This window comes from Netta rufina, assembly GCF_964035555.1.
Source record: "Netta rufina genome assembly, chromosome: 1".
Taxonomy (NCBI): domain Eukaryota; kingdom Metazoa; phylum Chordata; class Aves; order Anseriformes; family Anatidae; genus Netta; species Netta rufina.
In genome coordinates, this window is record NC_140123.1 from 90113885 (window position 1) to 90133248 (window position 19364).

Sequence of the window (19364 nt, forward strand, 5' to 3'; positions counted from 1 at the left end):
GATTCTTGGTTCTGATACATAGCTGTCTTGTGTTTTCCACCCTTCTGCATTTGAATTTTCTGCTTTACTTATATATGATGCAACTTCAAAGCAGTGAAAGAATGCAGGAACACATGATCTGAAGGGGAAGCAAAGGTCACGGATTACAAAGGCTTTAAGTTACACTAGAGGGGGACAAATGATACAAGGAAACTCAAGAAATTCCTGGTCTCACAGAGAAAGGTGATTAAGAAAACTACAGGAAGGAAATTAAGGTAATCAAAGTCCACCTTGTGAAAGTTTTCATGTTTTGATTCTGGTGAAGGAGGTGAGGTTGGAACATATGTGAGTTTATCAAAGGCTGCAATTGGCTTTGGTAGATCTTGTCACTTACAAAAGACAGGTGAAGTTTCTGTCATCAGACCACAGCAGAGTGAAGTATTCCTAACCTAACTCTTCCTAATCCCTCGAGAGCTAAGTGAGAACAAAAATGCCCCAAAGACACCTAATTCTAACAACAGGGACAACAAGGTACAAATTTTCTGGTGCATCAGATCTGCTAAATGCAGAATGCCTTTTTTAAACTGCAAAAGATGTTTTCATTCACAGCAAAGAGGAAGAAAATGCAGAATGATTACGTCAACATAACAGATTTTTATTTGTTCACTTTCATTCACTCAGACAACTTGGAAATTATTCATTTGCCCTACTTCCTTTCAAAACACTGTCTACAGTGACATCTAGAGCTGAGATATTGCAGTTAACTTAATATTGCATGCCCAAGCTTTGTAGTTATAGTACTTTTGCACAGCTTTTGCTAGGATTAAACATTGTTTAACGTGGTTTAGCATAATTTAGACAACAGATTAAAAAACTCTTACTCAATCATGTAACTGAACAACTCTACTTCTAAGGATGGCATTTAATAAAAACAGCGATTTTCAAGTTTTTAGAATATGGACAAGCTGTACAATACACTCACATTTTACAGCTTTAACAGCTTTCATATTTAATTTCAAGGAATGAGGCCCTTGAAATTAAAATATGTTTTGTACAAACATGTCCCAAGAAGAACCCATACAGCTTTCAGGAAGGCAAAGCAACATAAAGACAGTGTCCATACTAAAATTCTCATGTGGTACCAAACCCAAACAACAAGAACAATACAGAATCTTCACAACAGAACACAATCAGATATTCTACCAGCAATTAGGAGGACATCTTTGGAATTTGCTGTAAGAAATGACTTTTAGAATATCAAACTTAAAAAATAAAATAAAACAAAATCCTATTAAATAGAATAATTTCCCTGGTTGTCAAGGGTAAGGAAAAAGAGACCGGTGAAAGGTCTGCAATGTCTGTGCATGCAAGACCAAATGTGTGTTTAAGTAAAAAAGTTCTGTGTCCATACTCTTTTCCCTCACAGATCACCCTGTGTTTGAAACACAGCACACCCTCTCCCAACCTGCTTTATTCACTAGAACACAAGATTCACTTTGCAAACCGCACCATCAGAGCTCATTACAACTTACATTAATTCCTATAGCATTTGACACGGTTTAGATAAAAACAAACCCTTAGAGAAGACAACTTGGAACAGTTACCTAAGACAAAGAAATTAAGAAAGAATATGTATTCAAACTGAAGAGAGACAAAAACATTTGGGTTAAAACTCCCAATTACTTACACTACAGTACTTTGAGATAAGCTAGTTCCACAAATAAACACAGAATTTCACCAACTCAAAACCGGAATGTATATACATTGTTTTTAAAGACCATATTACTCCTCCGAAACTTTTTCATAGTAGAAAAGTTTACATAGTAATAAATGTTCAAGACTGTTTGCAAAAAGTTGATAGTGCCACAATATTGTTGCATTTAAGAATGCACGTCTTGAGTTTTACTCTAAGTGAATACTATCATTGTGCTGTCAAAATGATGTAATTAATCTACTAATTCCGGTTTAATTTATGCAATTAATTTATACACACCTTTTCCTAACAAGAAAATAAATACAAGCAGCTTTTATATGAATATTCAAGAACTAGAAATCAAACTGACTTTTAAAGTAATTTGCAATCAAATGCATAGCTAATTAGTGAATAAAGACTTCCTTAATGTTCTATATTGATGGAATTAGAGACATTTTAATTTCATGACACAGTAAAAGTAAACACATGCTCTGCAAATAACTTCCTTTTGTACAGCTCCCCCCTTCTTCTAAGTTGCAAAAATAATCAAAATGTAACAGTTTGCATTAATGCAGTGAGGGAAAAAAAACACCCACACCTTACCTTCACATCTCTGTGAATTATATTATTATCATGACAGTAACGTAGAGCTTCCAATATCTGTCTCATGTAATGACTGTAAAAACAAAGACATCATACATGACAAACCTGCAGGAAAAACTATTATACAGGTATAACAAACTAACTTTAAAGAGTCTAGCCATATAAAAATAATCAACCAACTTAACTGTATACAGAATTTAGTAGAAAGTATGTTTAATGAATAATACAATCTAAAGTTGGAGGATTTTTCTGATTGAAGCCAAGTGACAAATGAGGAAAGAAAAATATGTATTTTCAATTACATACAGATTTCAAATGTTCAACAATTGTGTTTCAGATGAAGGATTCAAGATCCTTTTTTTTTTTTTTTTTTTTTTTTTTTAAATAACAAAACCTTGAAAGGAAAAAAAGTGGTATCAGTGCCTGATTTGAAAGAGATGGAACCAAGATCTGAACTTGCCTGATGCGGACTGAAGACTACCTTTTTTTTTCCCCTAGAAGGGAGACTGAACTTTGAAGAAGGTTGCTCAGAGGTTGTCAACTCTCTATCCTTGGAGATATTCATAACCCAACTGGACATGACCCAGAGCTACCTACTCTAGTTGACCTTGAGTTTAGCAGAGTGGCTGAAGTGGATAATCTCCAGAGGTCCCTTCCAACCTCAAGTCTGTGATCAGATTGGTTTTAGGATGTAAAAGATTTCAATAACACATTTTATATGCTTGGTGTAAAAACCAGAAACCTTCTTCCTTTTTGACTCTCTGAAAAAGTTAAACATGACGTCTGACTTGATGTTAATTTGTTGTGTACATATTTCATAAAATCATGTTCATGTTCTTTTGCATGCAGTACATTTCTAGGGTACTTATAAGTTCTGAATCATTTTGGTGATACTTATCATGCTATATCTCATCAATGACCTTGAGGAAACAGAATACATCCTCACCAACTTTTTGAATGACATCAAACTCTGTGCAGTATGCACACTGAGGGCAGAGCTGCCCTTAGAAGGACTAAGGCTAGAGGAAAGGGCCAACAGAAACCTTACAGAATTCAACTAGGACAAATTCAACATATTGCACTTGGGACAGACTAACCACTTCAAAGGTACATGCTGGATACAGGCTGCAAGTGTATTGGCTGAGTAGCAGCTCTGCTGGAAAGGGTTGATAAATGGTTGATAGTAGAATTTATGCGAGTCAGTAGTGTGCCCTGGCGCACTATCATCTTGATAGGCCCACAGCATCTTGAGCTAACTCAGCAGGAGCATAACAAGCTCTCCAAGGGAAGTTCTCATTAGACTGCACCCAGATTACTGCATACAAGGGATGCTGATAAACTTGAGTGAGTTCAGTGCACACCAAAATGCACACAGGGTTACACATACCCTATGACAAGAGGCTGAGGGGAAGCAAACGTTTAGACTGGAGAAGGGGAAACTTAGGAGAGGACCTTGCAACAGTATTTCCATACCTAAGAGCAGCTATGGAGATGATGGAGCCAAGTCCATAACTGAGCCACACTGGTAATAAATTGAAACAAGGTAGGTTCCAGCTGGTTACAAGAACACATTTTTCCCCAGGAACATTACACACACAAAGCATCAAGTTGCCCAGGGAGGCTGCAGAATCTCTATCCTTGAAGGCTTTCTAGAACCAGCTGGACAAAGTCCTGAGCAACATGATTCAAATGCAACGCTGACCCTGCCTTCAGCAGGAAGTTTAAATAGAGACCTCTTCCAGCCTGACTCCTATGATGCTAAATATCTACAGTGACTAGAAAAGCAAACAGAAACTAATGAGGTTTGAGCTTAATTTTCATGCCATTAGGACATGGTGTTTTGCTGTCCTTGTGCAATTTGATACTCCTTGATCTTAGTTCATTTGGTAAGTGAGAAGCTCAAGTGACTTTATATATAAAGTGATATATAAAAAGGAAGAAGAAATGAGTCCAACTAGTACAGCCAATAAGTCACCTAATGCCATCATATGAGATCCCAAAGCGAAAAGACAGAGAATATTGGATGTGAAATACTATTTTATTCAATAATCTCATCCAAATACACAATCAGTAAATGACAAAATGCTCAGAAAGTCTTTTATTACACTAATTATTGCAATAAACATTCAGATTTGGAAACATAAATATTTACAGTATTTCTACTTTTAGCTACCAGACTGTTCAACAATATAGTTCTTTCTCTTCCATTCATGCTGTGGGAATAATTAAAATTAGAATACATACCTGGCTACAGCCTCGCTGTACACAAATCCAGCATCTGCTCTCTTCACAATTTCGAAACACAGATCTGCTCCATCCATACTGCAGGTAGAAAGAGGAAAAAAATGCTTAAGACAGATAACTAAAATCAATTACATAAAACTGCTCCAAAAAGTCTATTTATTCTACTTACGTAAATCTTATATAAAACACCCTGGATACACATACAAGGCATTATTGAATAAAATGGCATTTAACATGATATGGCTTGCAACAGGTTAACCTTTTCACATCCCTCTTGTCTGTCAAATGCTTTATTAACAAAACCAAACACTTCTTCTATTGCTTAAACAGCTCATTGAACAAGGTGGGTGAGACAGGAGAAGGCCAATGCCCTGTACAAAGCAGCTCTGGAAGTTAACAATTAAAGCATGATATTAAGTGCACTCCTAAAAGCATCACAAATGTGACTCTAAAAGATTGTAGTTACACAAATTCTTACTGAAACTGTATTTAAAATGGTGACTTTCAAAAATACTCTGAAACTGTAGTATAATCTTCCCAGTTAGCATTCTTGTAAGGATAAATACGGAGACCAGAAGATATTGTATACCTTACAGCCTCCCTGAAAGCACCTGAAAACTGTGACACCACACATACTATATTACTAGCTCTGGTAACTGCCTGTACTCTTTCTGATAAACTGATTTCCTACAATGGGTAGGGATAACATGCAGATTCAGGTATACTATTTTCATAGTCCTTAGACTGAAATTAGACTACCATTTCTCTAAAACCAAAGCAGCTTGATGTAGCATAAACTGTCCTCCTTTTCTTCTCCCTGTACATAATGTAGAATAGATTTATATCTTAGAATGTTCAATGCTTGATGATGGGAAGGAAAGAGTAAAAAGAGTTAACACACAATAGAATCATATGTAGTTTACATCTAACATGGCACTTGCAGAAACGTCAAACGTAACATCTGTCAGTGTCAGTCTTCACACCTTTTATTTTTCCTCTCTACCAAAGACTCAAGGGAAAAAAAAAAAAAGAAAGAAAAGGAATTCACAGGGCATCTAGAAAGCTGTCATCACCAAGGCTCTTTCTGTAAGCTTTCCAGAATGTCAGCATACAATAAATTTTGCTTTTTTATACACCTGTAGCAAGTGTAGTTTAAGGAGACACAAGCAATGTGCAAAAGCTTGAATTCCCGAATAGCTACAAAATATATCCCCATGCAAAATACACTATTGTGTAGATAGAGTACTGGCAACTCTAAGAGAGACTGGTGACCAAATGAAATGCATATTCATTTAAGTTGGAGGAAAAAAATTCCTGGCCAGTTAGTTCAGCACCTGATATAGAATCACAGAACCAGAGTGTTTTGGCTTGGAAAGGCCCTTTAAAGGCCACCTGGATTCACCCCCCTGCCATGGGCAGGGACACCTCCCACTGACCAGGCTGCCCAAAGCCCCATCCAGCCTGGCCTTGAGCACCTCCAGGGATGGGGCACCCACAGCTTCTCTGGGCAGCCTATTCCTGTGCCTCACCACCCTCTGAGTAAATAATTTCCTCCTAACCTCTAGTCTAAGCCTACCCTCTCTGAGTTTAAAGCCACTACTTCTTGTCCTATCCCTATACCCCTTGTCAAAGAGCCCTCCCACCTGCTTTCCTGCAGGCCCCCTTTAGGTACTGTCAGGCCGCTGTAAGGTCTCCCCAGAGCCTTCTCTTCTCTAGGCTGAACAACCCCAACTCCCTCAGTCTCTCCTCATAGCTCCAGCCCTCTGAGCATCTTCCTAGATAACAGACTCCACACATCGATTACCAATGACTGCGCATTGCTGCATCAATATATTCCTCCTTATTTTTTTTTTCCTAAGCAGTTTTTCCTGTCTTTCTCCATTTCATAAAGCTTATCTGTATACATAGCTAAATATTACTCAGACAACACACTGTGTTGTGCTATACATGGCACCTCACAGCAGCAACAAGGCGAGGTTCAATGAGGACAACATAAATCTGGATTTAGCTAGCTTACTGAAAATAAACACCCCATATCAGCTTCCTTTTTAACCCTTCCTCCCAACAATTCAACTAATTGGGAAATGAAACTGAAACCTGAGCAATAAAAAACATACGAAGTGTACAATTAACTACTAAAATTAGTAGCTGTGATTCTAATAAAGCAGCAGAATCTAATTTCACTCCAACTTGCTATGAACTACAGATGATTAAAGATCCAGAGGCACACAAGGTTGTTAGCAGTATCAATAGTTCCTGAGACACTGAGTCTACAGTGTCATTCCTTTATCCTGGCTTTTCTTTTAAACAAGGTGCTTATAATTAGAATGGTCTTTTAACATGTATTTCTACTTCCCACGTATACATACTGGCATGCTTCATTTAATTATTTAAATTTTTTAAACAGGAAGTGGCAGTTTGAATTTTTTTCACAAACATTTTTCAATTAATTTAAATTATAGTTACAGTAAAAATGGCTAGAGGCCATCAGTGGTAATATTTCAAAGTTTTATTCCATGAGATGAACTCAAAGCACAAACATGCTCCATGCCCAAGCAGGGCCACCCAGCGCAGGCTGCCCAGGGCCATGCCCAGGCAGCTTCTGGAGGTCCCCAAGGAGGAGCCCCCACAGCTTTCTGGGCAGTCTGTGCCAGGGCTCCTCACCCGCACAGCACAGAAGTGCTGCCTGCTGCTCAGGGGGAGCCTCCTGGGCTCCACTTTGTGCCCGCTGCCTCTTGTCCTGGCGCTGGGCACCACTGAAAAGGATATGGCCCCCAGATTCTATCACTTCAGAAACTGAAAGGCACATGTCATGCAAGAGCATTAAAGTTTTGTGATACAGATTAAATGAAAATTCAAGGATGGATGCCTTAAGGCATTATCAAGGATTATCAGCATTAGGCATGTAAAAACTGAAACAAAGTAAAATAAAAAATAAATGAATTAAATTGAAGCCTATTAAACTAAACACACAAAGATATATACATATATATTTAGCATATGTGTGTGTATATATATATATATATATATATATATATATATATATATATATACGCATGCTAGAGACAGAAGCTGAAGATGCAAAAAGTTGGTAAAGTGATCAAGTTACAGCACACAATCTGAGAGAGAATCAGCCGATACCAGTAGAGGGCACTCAAGAAACTAAAAAAACGACTTGATTGGTACTTAGCTGACAGGACCAGCTAAAGCAATTCTGAACAGTGACTTAACAGACATCTTCCCAGAACAGCACATCTGAATTGTTTCAGGTATCAGTAGCAACTATGTCCCTCAATTTCCCATACCTCACTTTCGAGTTTTTCATTGTTTTAGCAGAAGTGTGCCTAGGTTTCAGCCCTTTGGATAAATGTTTCTTTCCATAGCTCTGGTCAGTGGTATACTATTCACCTTCTATGCTTTTCTACTGTTCTACCCAAATGTAACCAGGAGGTTTTTTTTGTTTTTTTTTTTTTTTTTAAACCCCGCAGGCAGCCAGGAGATGCATTTCAGTGCTCTTCATAAACTTGTTCCAGTTGGAGTGACAAATAACAAATCACTCACTGAGTAATACTCAATTCATATACATGTATTGTAGTATGGATGATGAGCTGAGGAGGAGTAAGTAATTTTAAATAGGTATTCTTTGACACTAATGTTTTCATAGCAGTGGTCCAACCTGATTACTAAGCAGCAGTAAAGAAAGAACATATGCATCCTTAAAAAAAACACTGATTTTGCTGTTGGTATTAATATAAAAAAAATACTGTACCTTACCTGAAGTCTAATTTAATCCAGACTCCAATCTAATGTGAAAATCTCCATATGTTAGCCAGTATCAGGAGGCCATACAAAAGCACTTTACAGCAATACTGTGTAAATTATTTCAGGCTTATGTAAATTCTTAAAAATAAAATTTTATGATTTAACATTTTACATTGGCTTCTATGAGATAATTTTGCTTAAAAGTGGGTCTTCTTAAGTTTTTTATTAAAATACTGCAACTTAAAAAAAATCAATAGACTGTGATAATTAAAGTTATAAAATAAAATAAATGCAGAAATTTCAATGCATCAATGTTTTGAAATGCACTGAATTTTCAGTTTCTCTGACAAGTTTTGGTATTTATTAGAAAGAGCCAAAATTCCATCCAAGATAAAAATCCTCTGATTTTCAAGTCTTGCCTTGTCACCAGGGAAATCCTCAAAGATTGTTCTTCTATCATCAAAACTAATGAACTCTGGTTTTCTATTAATTCCTGTCCATCAAATGAATGAGAAAAAATATTAAGCAAGGTAAGATGAAAATCTGATATAGCAGGTAAGATGAAAACCTGATATAGCTTTCCTCAACCGTAAGCTATCTAAATTCTCCTATCACTTTGACTGTAATCCATCACTACTTCAAAGGCCATCAGATATGAAAAGAGAAACAGCATACTCAGACCAGGTAACTGCTTAAATATTGTGTCCACAAGAAACCAATCTACAACATATAGAATATATATAACAAATTGCTAATTGACAAAAAACCTCTCCCAGTACAAACTCAGTGAAAATGTGATTTTTATGTCTTTATATCATAAAACTCACATTTGTCAATATGTCTTTAGGTCACAAAATTTGTTGCTCAGGATATTTAATACTTGTTGGAATTTCTTTGCCTTAAGGTATTTAAAATTACAGTTGGTTACTTTGGGCTCCCTTTTCAGTCCAGAAGGAAAACCTGCACATACAGAGATGCCTCAGATTTAGATTTTAATTTTTAAACAACTAGAGTTAGGGCAGAAAGAAATTCTAGTTTAATGACTTAGATAAGTGTACTGTAAACTTTCAAAGTGCATTTGAAAATATTTCATTTCATTGGATATTTTCAGTGTCTGACCTGAACTTTTAATCTAGAAGCACATGAAACTTTACTTTTCTTTGATAAACACAGAAACCTGTTTTGGTGTGAAAAATATAGAACTATTCTGATTTTGCTTTTAAAAGTTAACATCCAAGCATTGTTTTTATCCTGGATCACATACTATGAAAGCATGAAAAAGAAAAGAGGTATGGTAAAGCCATAAAAAAGAAGGACTCTATCTCAGACTGCATTTAAAAATAAAACTGTAACTGGAATCCTAACATAATAAAGAAGTGAAATAATGAAAAAGAGTTTTCATTCCACAAGATAAGAAGCTGTGCTATTTCACAGTATTATAACAAAGCAGAATAGACAGCAGTCCTTTCTTCCTCTTCTTTTGTCTTAACACTTCAACAAAATGGCATGATTGAATATACCAACTATAATTTAAATGCTCATTTGCATATGCTTATCATAAACCCAAGTAACTGTAACCATTTTAAATTACTTTTACAAATTTGCAATTTTAAAACTCAGGCATTTTTACATGTGCTAGTTAGTTGAAAATGCATAGTTGTATGTTTTTAACTGTCTATACAGCCTAACTGGTAAAGCTAAACAAGACTGATATCCCAAGAGCCAAATCTTTCTTAGAATACACTACAAAAAGCAGGAACACTTATGTATAGTGGTGAGGGAATATTCTGCAAATGACCAGATATTAAGTATCTGAAAGTACTGAGTACCACTCACATTATCTGAGATCTTCAGTATGAAAGGTAAGTACTCAGTCCACATACTTTGATTATACTGAGGATAAACTGCATGCAATGCACTCTTAAGTCCAGAATGTGGTTTTCAGATGTTTCACGTAGAATATTTGCTTTGTTTTAGAAATACTGAAGGTAGCTGATCTTTTGTAAAGTATTCTCATTGGTAAAAACAATGGTCATTAAAGAAACATAATAAGCAATATAATATAAAAGCCAAATACAAAACAGCATTCTATATAAAAACAGTGTTTACACCATGTACATGAACAACAAAGCAAATGTTATGTGACAGGACAGCACTGTCTAGAATAGCATACAATTAGTAGAAATATGAAAGAAAAGAAATCGCATATTTTTCCCCATTTCATAAATGAAAATTTTAGATAGCTTGTATTTGGCATCATGTTTTGTTCTATGCATGGCACAAACTTAAATGATTGCTTTAACATCTTTTGATGCTATAAAATGCTTAATGTACTTCAGTTGACTTCATACTTGTATTAGGTAAAGGAGTGCCGGAATTTGTGTATAAATGATGCTAAAAACACAATTATTTTTTGGTGTTCAACTTCATTGCTACAGTTCATGTTCTACAGTGCTTCTGTGAATTACGACTTTTAAAAAAGCATTTAACAAAAGCTTTCAAAATTGGGCACCGACTGTATTTTTCTCCTCAAGTAATATGATCTCTTACTTTTAACAGATACACGATGTGCTTGCTTATTTAACTTGTTTCTTTTTGTAACTAGATTTGGCAAAATGTTCAGGGTCACTTTAGCAGCTTCTCCATGTAGTTCACGGCTTATGAAACAGCAGTGGACCTTATGTCACATTTATGTGCAACTGATTGTACAAAGTTTTAGGTTCAGTTATTGCGTGTGGTTCATGTGTTGGTTCTGAATTTTCATCACTGAGTTTCTTCTTATGGTCATAATTACACACTACCACTAACCCTGTCAAACTTGGACAATGCACTGCAAGCACAGTCTTCTGTTAAATCACTTTATCAAGCATCCCCTCCAGCATGTCACAACTCTTCCATTCCTTCCTACATTTTGAGAATAGGTGTTCCTACTATCTCATTTTCTATCACTGTTTGTTACAAAAGATTGATGCCTATAGTGCACAAGGACATATGGGATGGTAAAGAATTATTATGCTTCAAATACTTTAGCCTTGTATTTCCTTCTTTCACTTGGCCTTAAGTCAGGTACAGTACTTGTGTAGTAATCCTCATTGTTTGGACTTACTTTTTATGTATAGAAACATAAATGATAATAGGCCTGTCATTAAAAAATAATTATCTTTTGTCTCATGTTTCTGAGCTCCTGGCAGGGTAAAAATAAATGTAAAACCTTTTTCTTCATTTCAAAATCTTGTTAATTGTCTGCCTCCCCACGGTGTGCATTATTTTGTAATAGGATAATTATAGTCCCTTGGTCCATGTTTTGTTATTTAGAAAATAAAACAAAAACAATCAGTACTGAAACAAAACTTACAGAAAGGAATGCAACAATTACTTCACACAATCATATGTTTATAAACTTCCCTAAAAAAACAAATGAAAAAGGAAGACTTCAAACAACAACTTTCAGCTTTATACTACTTGTACATCACTTTTTTGCTGTTACCACCTAAATTCCTCTCTACCACAACAATGAAACTAACATGTGAAATTTGTTTTTAATGTACATGTAAATATAACAATTTTCCCTTAAAGGATGAATTTGGTGCTTTGAGGGCTGTCCCCTGACCTTTTTTGTTTCTCACTGTCCATGAAGAATAGCTGCACACTGCTGAGAAGTCACATTTTGTTCATCCTTTGATATGCAAACAGTAAACAGACTTTTGTTCAGGCCTCTAAAGCATCTTTCACCAAAATGTCCCTTTTCGTATGAAGTGAACAGGTATATTGATTTACAAGAATACTTAAATGAAAAATAAAACTTTTTGGAGTATCTACTAAAGGAAAAGCAGAGCTGAAGAAACAGTAGTCTGGAAAAAAATGAACAGAAGTTCATATGTGCAACAGAATGCCATCAACTAACTACCCAAAGATGATGACTATCAGCAGAGGTTTTAAACTCATGGTTTTGTGTACCGTATTAGGTACGTGGCAGCCAACAACGAACAGCATATCTGACCTTAAAAGGCCACTGATGAACAAACTGAAACTAGCCCCTTAGTCAATGTGACAGTTTTTTTGTAGTTTGTGAGAACCTGTACATGCCTGAAATAAATATTTTCACAGAACTCAAAGCTTCTGAACTACAGAACAAGCAGGTGGAAGCAGACATACTTTAAGGACTTTATTTAGCAAATGACAACTAAGAAAGCAAAATCAAAGAGAGAAACTTACAACTCGAAAACCATATAAAGCATTCCATCTGAGCTGTATGTCTCCAACAGTTCAACAATATGAGGATGCTTCAGCATGTGACAAATACTGGCTTCCCTCTTCAGATCTGTGGAAGACAAAAAAGTAATATATTAGCTGTATATTCAAGTTGTTGAATACAAAAGAAAAACTCAAGAATACAACAATTAAAATACAATGCTTGGAAAGATGTAAGCCTTTGAAATTTCTAATATATTCTTTAATCTTTATAAATAACACTTATGAGATGATATTTAATTATTCTCCTTCACAACCTAACTGTTAAATTACATTGAACAACTAATGTATATCTCAAAATGTAAAGACATAAAACCTAACAGGCTTTCCTGATTTGACCAAATGATAAAAGATTTTCTGGGTCATAACCTGAAGAAGTAACTGTAATACAGATTGAGAGAGAGAGAGAGAGAGAGAGAGAGTCACAAATCATCTAGGATGGAAAAGACCTAGACCTTTAGGATTGTCAATTCCAACTATCAACCTGTCCTACCAAGCCCTATCATTAGAACATGTCCCTTAGTGTCATGTCCACATGTCCCTTATATACCTCCAGGGATGGGGACTCCACCACTTCCTTGCACAGGCCATTCTAATGCTTGGCCTCTGTCTCTGTGAAGATACTGTACTTAACATCAACCTCCCTTGATGCAGCTTGAGATCATTTCCTTACATCCTATTCCTTATCAACTGAGAAAATAGACCAACAGGCTCCTCACTGCAATCTCAGGAATCTAGTATTATATGCAGACTTGCAGAGGGTACACTCAATTTCCTCATCTAGGTCACTGATAAAAATGTTAAACAGAGGTGGTCCCAGTACTGAGCCCTGGGAAACACCATTGGTGAACAGCTGCTAACAGGACTGACCTCCAGACTACACCAAATTTTCAGCCTAAATATCCAGTATCACTGCAAAATTATCTCCAAATAGAAAAGACGGGCTCTTTCACTGCACTATAGTAAGAACTATTAAAACATGGAGGTCCCTAGTCCAACTCCTCTGCTCAACACAAGGTTATCTAAAGCAGGTTGCCCAGGACAATGTCCTGTTGGGTTCTGAACTTCTCCAAGAATGGAGACTTGACAACCTGTACTGGAGTCTGATCATCCTTATAATAAAAAATATTCTTTCTGATGTTTGAATTTCCCACAGTTTGGTTCTTTAATATATATATATATATTAAATCACAATATATGAAATGCCACTGACATAAACTTAAACCAACATACACTAGCATGCATCCCTGTTCTAGAGAAGGAGAAAGACAAACAGTTGTGAATAAACAAGGAGCAGAAACTGCTGACATCTCTCAAAGTGTGACAGATTGTTTTTGATCAATCAACACTTTTCTTCTGAGCACAAATCAATACTTTTTATTAAAGAAAGGCAAAAAAAATGACAAACCATACAGAACTCATTTTCTTTCCTCTGTATTGAAAATATTTGCTATTTGTATCACTTAATCTTCCTTAAAACTCTTCTTTTAAGTTACCATCAGTATTCTAAAAAATTAGCAAAATCTTGAGTGAAGCCTTGATAATTAGGATGAAAGGATACCAGTCTGTAGTCTGAAGCAGATATTTTACTTTTCTATTCTCTTTTTGTACAATTTTTCATTGCTCAAGAACCACCTACATATGTATTTCTGGGAAAATATAAATACTGCTTCTTGATTTGAGAATGCTTATCATATTTTTCTGCTACACAGTGAAAAAAAAAATGTTCTATTTTCTTATGTGTCATATTACATTTCTAACATGAATTAATAACATTCAAAATTACTACAAGTCAGACGAACTTTCTTTCATGTGAGGCACTTCACAGGTTATTGAGATTAATGGTAGACTCACAATCTTTAGTCATTTATAAATTCAGAAGAATTTGTAAAATGTCTGAGCTTTAATCCAATAAAAATGTTCAGATTCACAAAGTGCAAATTTACTTCCTATAACTTTCACATTACATTTACATTATGTGCTTCCTCCCTCATCCTTGCAAACCTAACCTAAAATCAAAATGAGCAGAGTAACCCCTTCAAAACCATGATGGTGAAACAACATTTTGGGTAGTGCAAACAGAAAAAATGTGAAAAAAAAGTGAAAAGATGCAAATAACTATTTTGGTGATGCAGATGAAATTTAAGTAACAAAATTCACATCAAATTTGTCCTTAATACAGAGGTAAAATCCTATCACACACAAAAACAACAGAATGTCTTTCATTATTTAAAGATACCTACATACTACTGTCTTCATACAGAGGATCTACTACGGTAGTTACCATATGGTAACATTCCCTTCCATTGTGCTAAGGTATGGATTCAACACTATATGATTACCACCCCACTCTTCTAGGCAGTACGATTCTCCTTGTCATTCACCGAAGTACGCATCCAGTCCTTCCTAAATGGCATCACAGATAAGTATACTGATAGATGGTTTAAGAGAACAGAAAACAACATGCTTCTGTAATGACTACGATCTCCAGAAAATACAGCACTTATTTTGCTTTTTATGATCTAAGGATGTTAATACTACCACACCTTGCCATGGTTATCTGATACCTATTTTCATATGGGAAGTGAAAATCCAACAGGAAACTACAGAAAGTTCTGCTTTCTTTTTGGGTAAATATTGTGTTCAAAACCATTTATTTTGGCTGCTTGCTTTATTCATTTCTTGTGATATCTATATATTTTCTGCAGGAAAGGAGAACTATGAGAAAGAAAATATGCTGCAAATTATCTCATTCCTTTGTGTAATATTGCACGAGCAAAACAACTGCTCACTGACCGAGGAAGAAGAATGTGGAAAATACAATTTCTGAACAGCAAAGCAAATGAATAGAAGTCACAGAACAAGGCTTTAGTAAGACCAAAGTGGCTTAGGGCTAAGAGCAGAACAAAGTCCTATTTTAAAAGCAGTAGGAACTTGTTTAACAGGGGACCTATTAGGGAAGAAGAAAACTTGGTGTAGAAACAGACAGATACATACCGCATTGATTCAAACAAGCCACAAGTCAAAAACCATGATGGATTCTGAGGTCCATTTGGACTCTGACCCAAATGCCAAAAGGTGTTATGCTTAAGACCAGTAAGAAAGCACAGGAAAGGAGAAGAAAAGGCAGAGATGGCATATATATCATCATTTTCACTTAAAAAACATCATCATCATCTACTCAGCCCTTTCTCAAATGGTTTACCCAGACTGAGTTAAATTTGAGCTCCGCACACTCCTCAAGGGGTAATTAAAATCCTAACCACCCGCAGATACTGCTGAATAGAATAGTTCTGAATAGAACCTAAAGCCAAGCAAACTCTTGGCTGCAAGCATGGGACCAGAGATGCCCTAAGAAAAATCCCATTATTATTTTGTGAGCCACCATATTATCTGTAACTTAGCATTCTGAATATAACATCATATAAACTATTTCCTATCTTCTGTTAACTTTCATAAACCTCTACTAAATATTTTGCCATATGTTGTTGTAATAAAAGTCCTGCTCATCCTAAGTCAAAACATGCCTTCCTCATAACACCCCAAAGAGATTTAGGACAGTTCAAGAACCTGCCAATGGATTAACTCAGTTTTAAGGAGCAAGAGGTGGCATGTACCGTTTACTAATGATTACGTAGCTTACATTTTGAACATCATCCTTCAACATTAAGCGAAATTTTAGCCAAAAGAACATGCTCTAAGAGTCGCTGAGATTGTTAAAATGCCATTGAAGTTCACACTTCTATAACAAATAGAAAAGTTCTACAATGGAAAAGGAAATTCCCTGTGATAAACAACACAGAGAAAACACAGTTTTGTGCTCGGGCAAGGTTGCAACACTGAAAATGGAATTGCAGGAAGCTCTGAAAAGATAGCTGGTCTAAATAATGTTAAGAAATAAATATCAGTCTTTGATACAAATATGAAACATGAGCACCACTTAAAACTTATATGGGAGTTAACTATCTATATGCATCCTTGACAATTCTAGCAAACACCAAATTTCCTTTCAAATCTGATAACCAAGTTTTTAAAACATCATCTCAAACACATCGAACATATTTTGAAGGTATGCTCATGCTATCCTACAGCATGGAAGAGCTAGATGCTCCCTAGCAGCCTGAATTATAGCACTATTATAACATCTTTGAGGTATAATCACAATCTTTCTTAGTGAGACAGAAGACATAGAAAATCATTTTTGATTTTCCCAGTTCAAGCCTTTAAAATATTAGTTCTCCATCCACAGCTTGGGTATGACTGTATTTGAAAAGAAGTATCTACATTAGTAGTAAACTGTTTGCTTAAATCACTTCCATGTATTTTGCACAAAGAGAATGTGATCACATAATTTATATAGATGTCAGTACTAAGAATTAAAATGAAATCTATCTATCTATATTTCTTTGCAGCAGAGAAATGATTCCTGGATTAATCATCTAATTAACATCATTATGTTGTAATTCAAAGAAGATTTCAAATATCACCATGGCTGTAAACTGCAGATAGCAACACGACAGGTGGTAACCATTCCCAAGTTTTATTTTGGGTCAGGAACATACTTTTGAAGAACATCTCCCAGTCATTCCCACCTACCATCTTTTGGTATGCATCCCAGAGAAGCTGGTGTTTACTTCTGCTAGATCCAACTGAACTGAATGATGTGCTTCAGAAATGTGCCTGATGTGCTTCAGTCACGAACAGCAGTCAGGCTACAGGGTCAGACTAATCAAAGTTCAAAGTAACCCCCCTGAGGCGTACACAATACAGACACTGGTACCTTCACACCAACTGCTTCACTCTACAAATACGTCAGTTTTGGTTTTGTGGTGGGTTAGCCTTGGCTAGAAACTGAACTCCCACCCATGCTCTTCTTCCTTGTTCTGCTGCTCAGCAAGATTCAAGGAGAAAATAGGAAGAGAAACAAGAGAGCTCATGGGTTGAAACAAAGATGAGGAGGTTGCCTACCAATTACTGTTGCTGGCAAAAAGAAAACACCTTGATGTGACAAAATTAACTTAATTTATTGCCAATTAAAATAAATGTGTAATTATTGATTCAGGTAGTGGGAAACAAAGAAAAACATTGGAACAACACCTTTGCTCTCACTTTTGCAGGCTCATCTTTACTCTTTCACTCCAGACTCTTCTACTCCTAGTAGCACAGGGGCATCGGGGGCTATGGTCAGTCCACAGCAGTTCCCCTCTGCCACTTCTTCCTCCTCACACCTTCCTGCTGCTCTCACATGGGTTCTCCACAGGCTGCAGTCCTTCACACAAAAAAAAGGCTGCTCCAGCATGTATCCTCCATGGGCTGCAGTTCCTTTAGGAATATCTATTTATTGCCTCATGGGTCCTGCAAGGGCTACAGTGGTTATCTGCTCCTATGCAGGCCCTCCGCAGGCCACAGGGAGTATCCGCTCTGCCATGGATCCACTCTGCCATTTGCTTCTCCCTTTTTTTTGTTCCCTCTCACTTTCTCTCCCTCCTACATTTCCTGAGATATATTTTCATAGAAATGCCACATATGTGGCCGATAGGCTCAGCTTTGGTCCATTGTAGAGCCATCTGCAACTGGCTGTATCTGGCATGGAGCAGCCCCTGGTCTCTTCCCACAGAGCCTGCCTGTGCAGCCCCCTCTCTCCCTGCCAAAAATCAAAACAAAACAAAACAAAACAACTTTGCCACCAGCACTTGAAAGAGGTCTGCACTGCTTTGTAGTCCAGTAAACTGCAGTAGCCACCATGCTCCTAAAGACTCCCCAGAAGATACGACTACATCCAAGCTGAGCATGCTGCCATCTACCTCTGCCTCAAGACAGCACGTAACAAGAGCATGATGCACCCAGCACCACAGCCAACTCTTGTTTTTACCAATCGTCCTGCATCCGAGGCTGCAGTTCCAAAGACAGGTGATCTTCCAGGGCAAGCATAAAAGCTTCCCTATCCCCATCTCTGCTTGCTTTTTCCCACCCTCTGAGAGAATTACTCTTAGGCTTTATTGTTCTAATAATATAGAAAGTAAGTCATAAAAGGACTCGTCACAACCAACATACTGCAACAGGAACAAGCAGCGGGAAGTGGGAACATCTTATACTGGCATTGGCAACGAAACCCCTGTACTCCAGAACCACAGCCATGTTCCTGCCCCACAGATTTTTTATTTATTTCTTCCATGACAGTCTTCCCGTTTCTCTGACTTCTTGCCTCAACAAGCAGTAAAAGCATACCTGCCTCCCTTCCCCTGCACTTTAGGGTGGCTAAAGCTCCACAGAAGCCAAGCTGATTTAATTTAACTGCTGGCTCTCTCTCTTCATCCCATGCACGTTCTTGCCCTCTGCTCCACTGTGCAGCAGTCTTGAGCTTGTCACACCACACACCAAACCACTTCAGTGTGTTAACTTGACAAAAAAACATTCTCTTTTTTTCCCCCACTGGCTCAGTGTCCTATTGTATGAAAGAACCATTCAGTGAGCAATCTCAAGTATGGAAGCTGGCATAAAAGCAAGGACAAGAATATGGAAGCAGGAGACAAACATGACCACAAAAGCCAGCATCAGGAGCTGCTTAGGATGTTGCAAAACACAAGTAGAAGCACAAGTACATACCTCCCACTGCATCACCACCAAATCTTGTATTTCATAATCAATCTGTATCTTACCGAACATGATAAAAGCATACCAAAAAGAAACAAATGTATATAGTTCACAAATGGCCCTTGATGAAAAAAAGCCACTGGTAATCAGCAATTACAATGACAACGTGAGATAATCAATATTCAGTATCTTTTGTTTCAAGGCTACTGCAGAAACAAAAAGAGGGGGGAGAAAGAAA

At 36.8% G+C, this 19364-nt stretch overlaps 1 protein-coding gene across 3 annotated transcripts in view; it reads right to left on the reverse strand.

Annotated features, from left to right (window-relative positions):
- CASK (calcium/calmodulin dependent serine protein kinase) overlaps positions 1–19364 on the reverse strand; it is a 214806-nt gene that overhangs the window by 115300 nt on the left and 80142 nt on the right. For all 3 annotated transcript variants that reach the window (XM_084285031.1, XM_084285030.1, XM_084285032.1), the window contains exons 3-5: positions 12497–12602; positions 4520–4597; positions 2276–2348 (exon numbers count right to left, since the gene is read on the reverse strand). In XM_084285031.1, coding sequence (XP_084141157.1) covers positions 2276–2348; positions 4520–4597; positions 12497–12602 — 257 coding nt within the window. The remainder of the gene's footprint in view (positions 1–2275; positions 2349–4519; positions 4598–12496; positions 12603–19364) is intronic.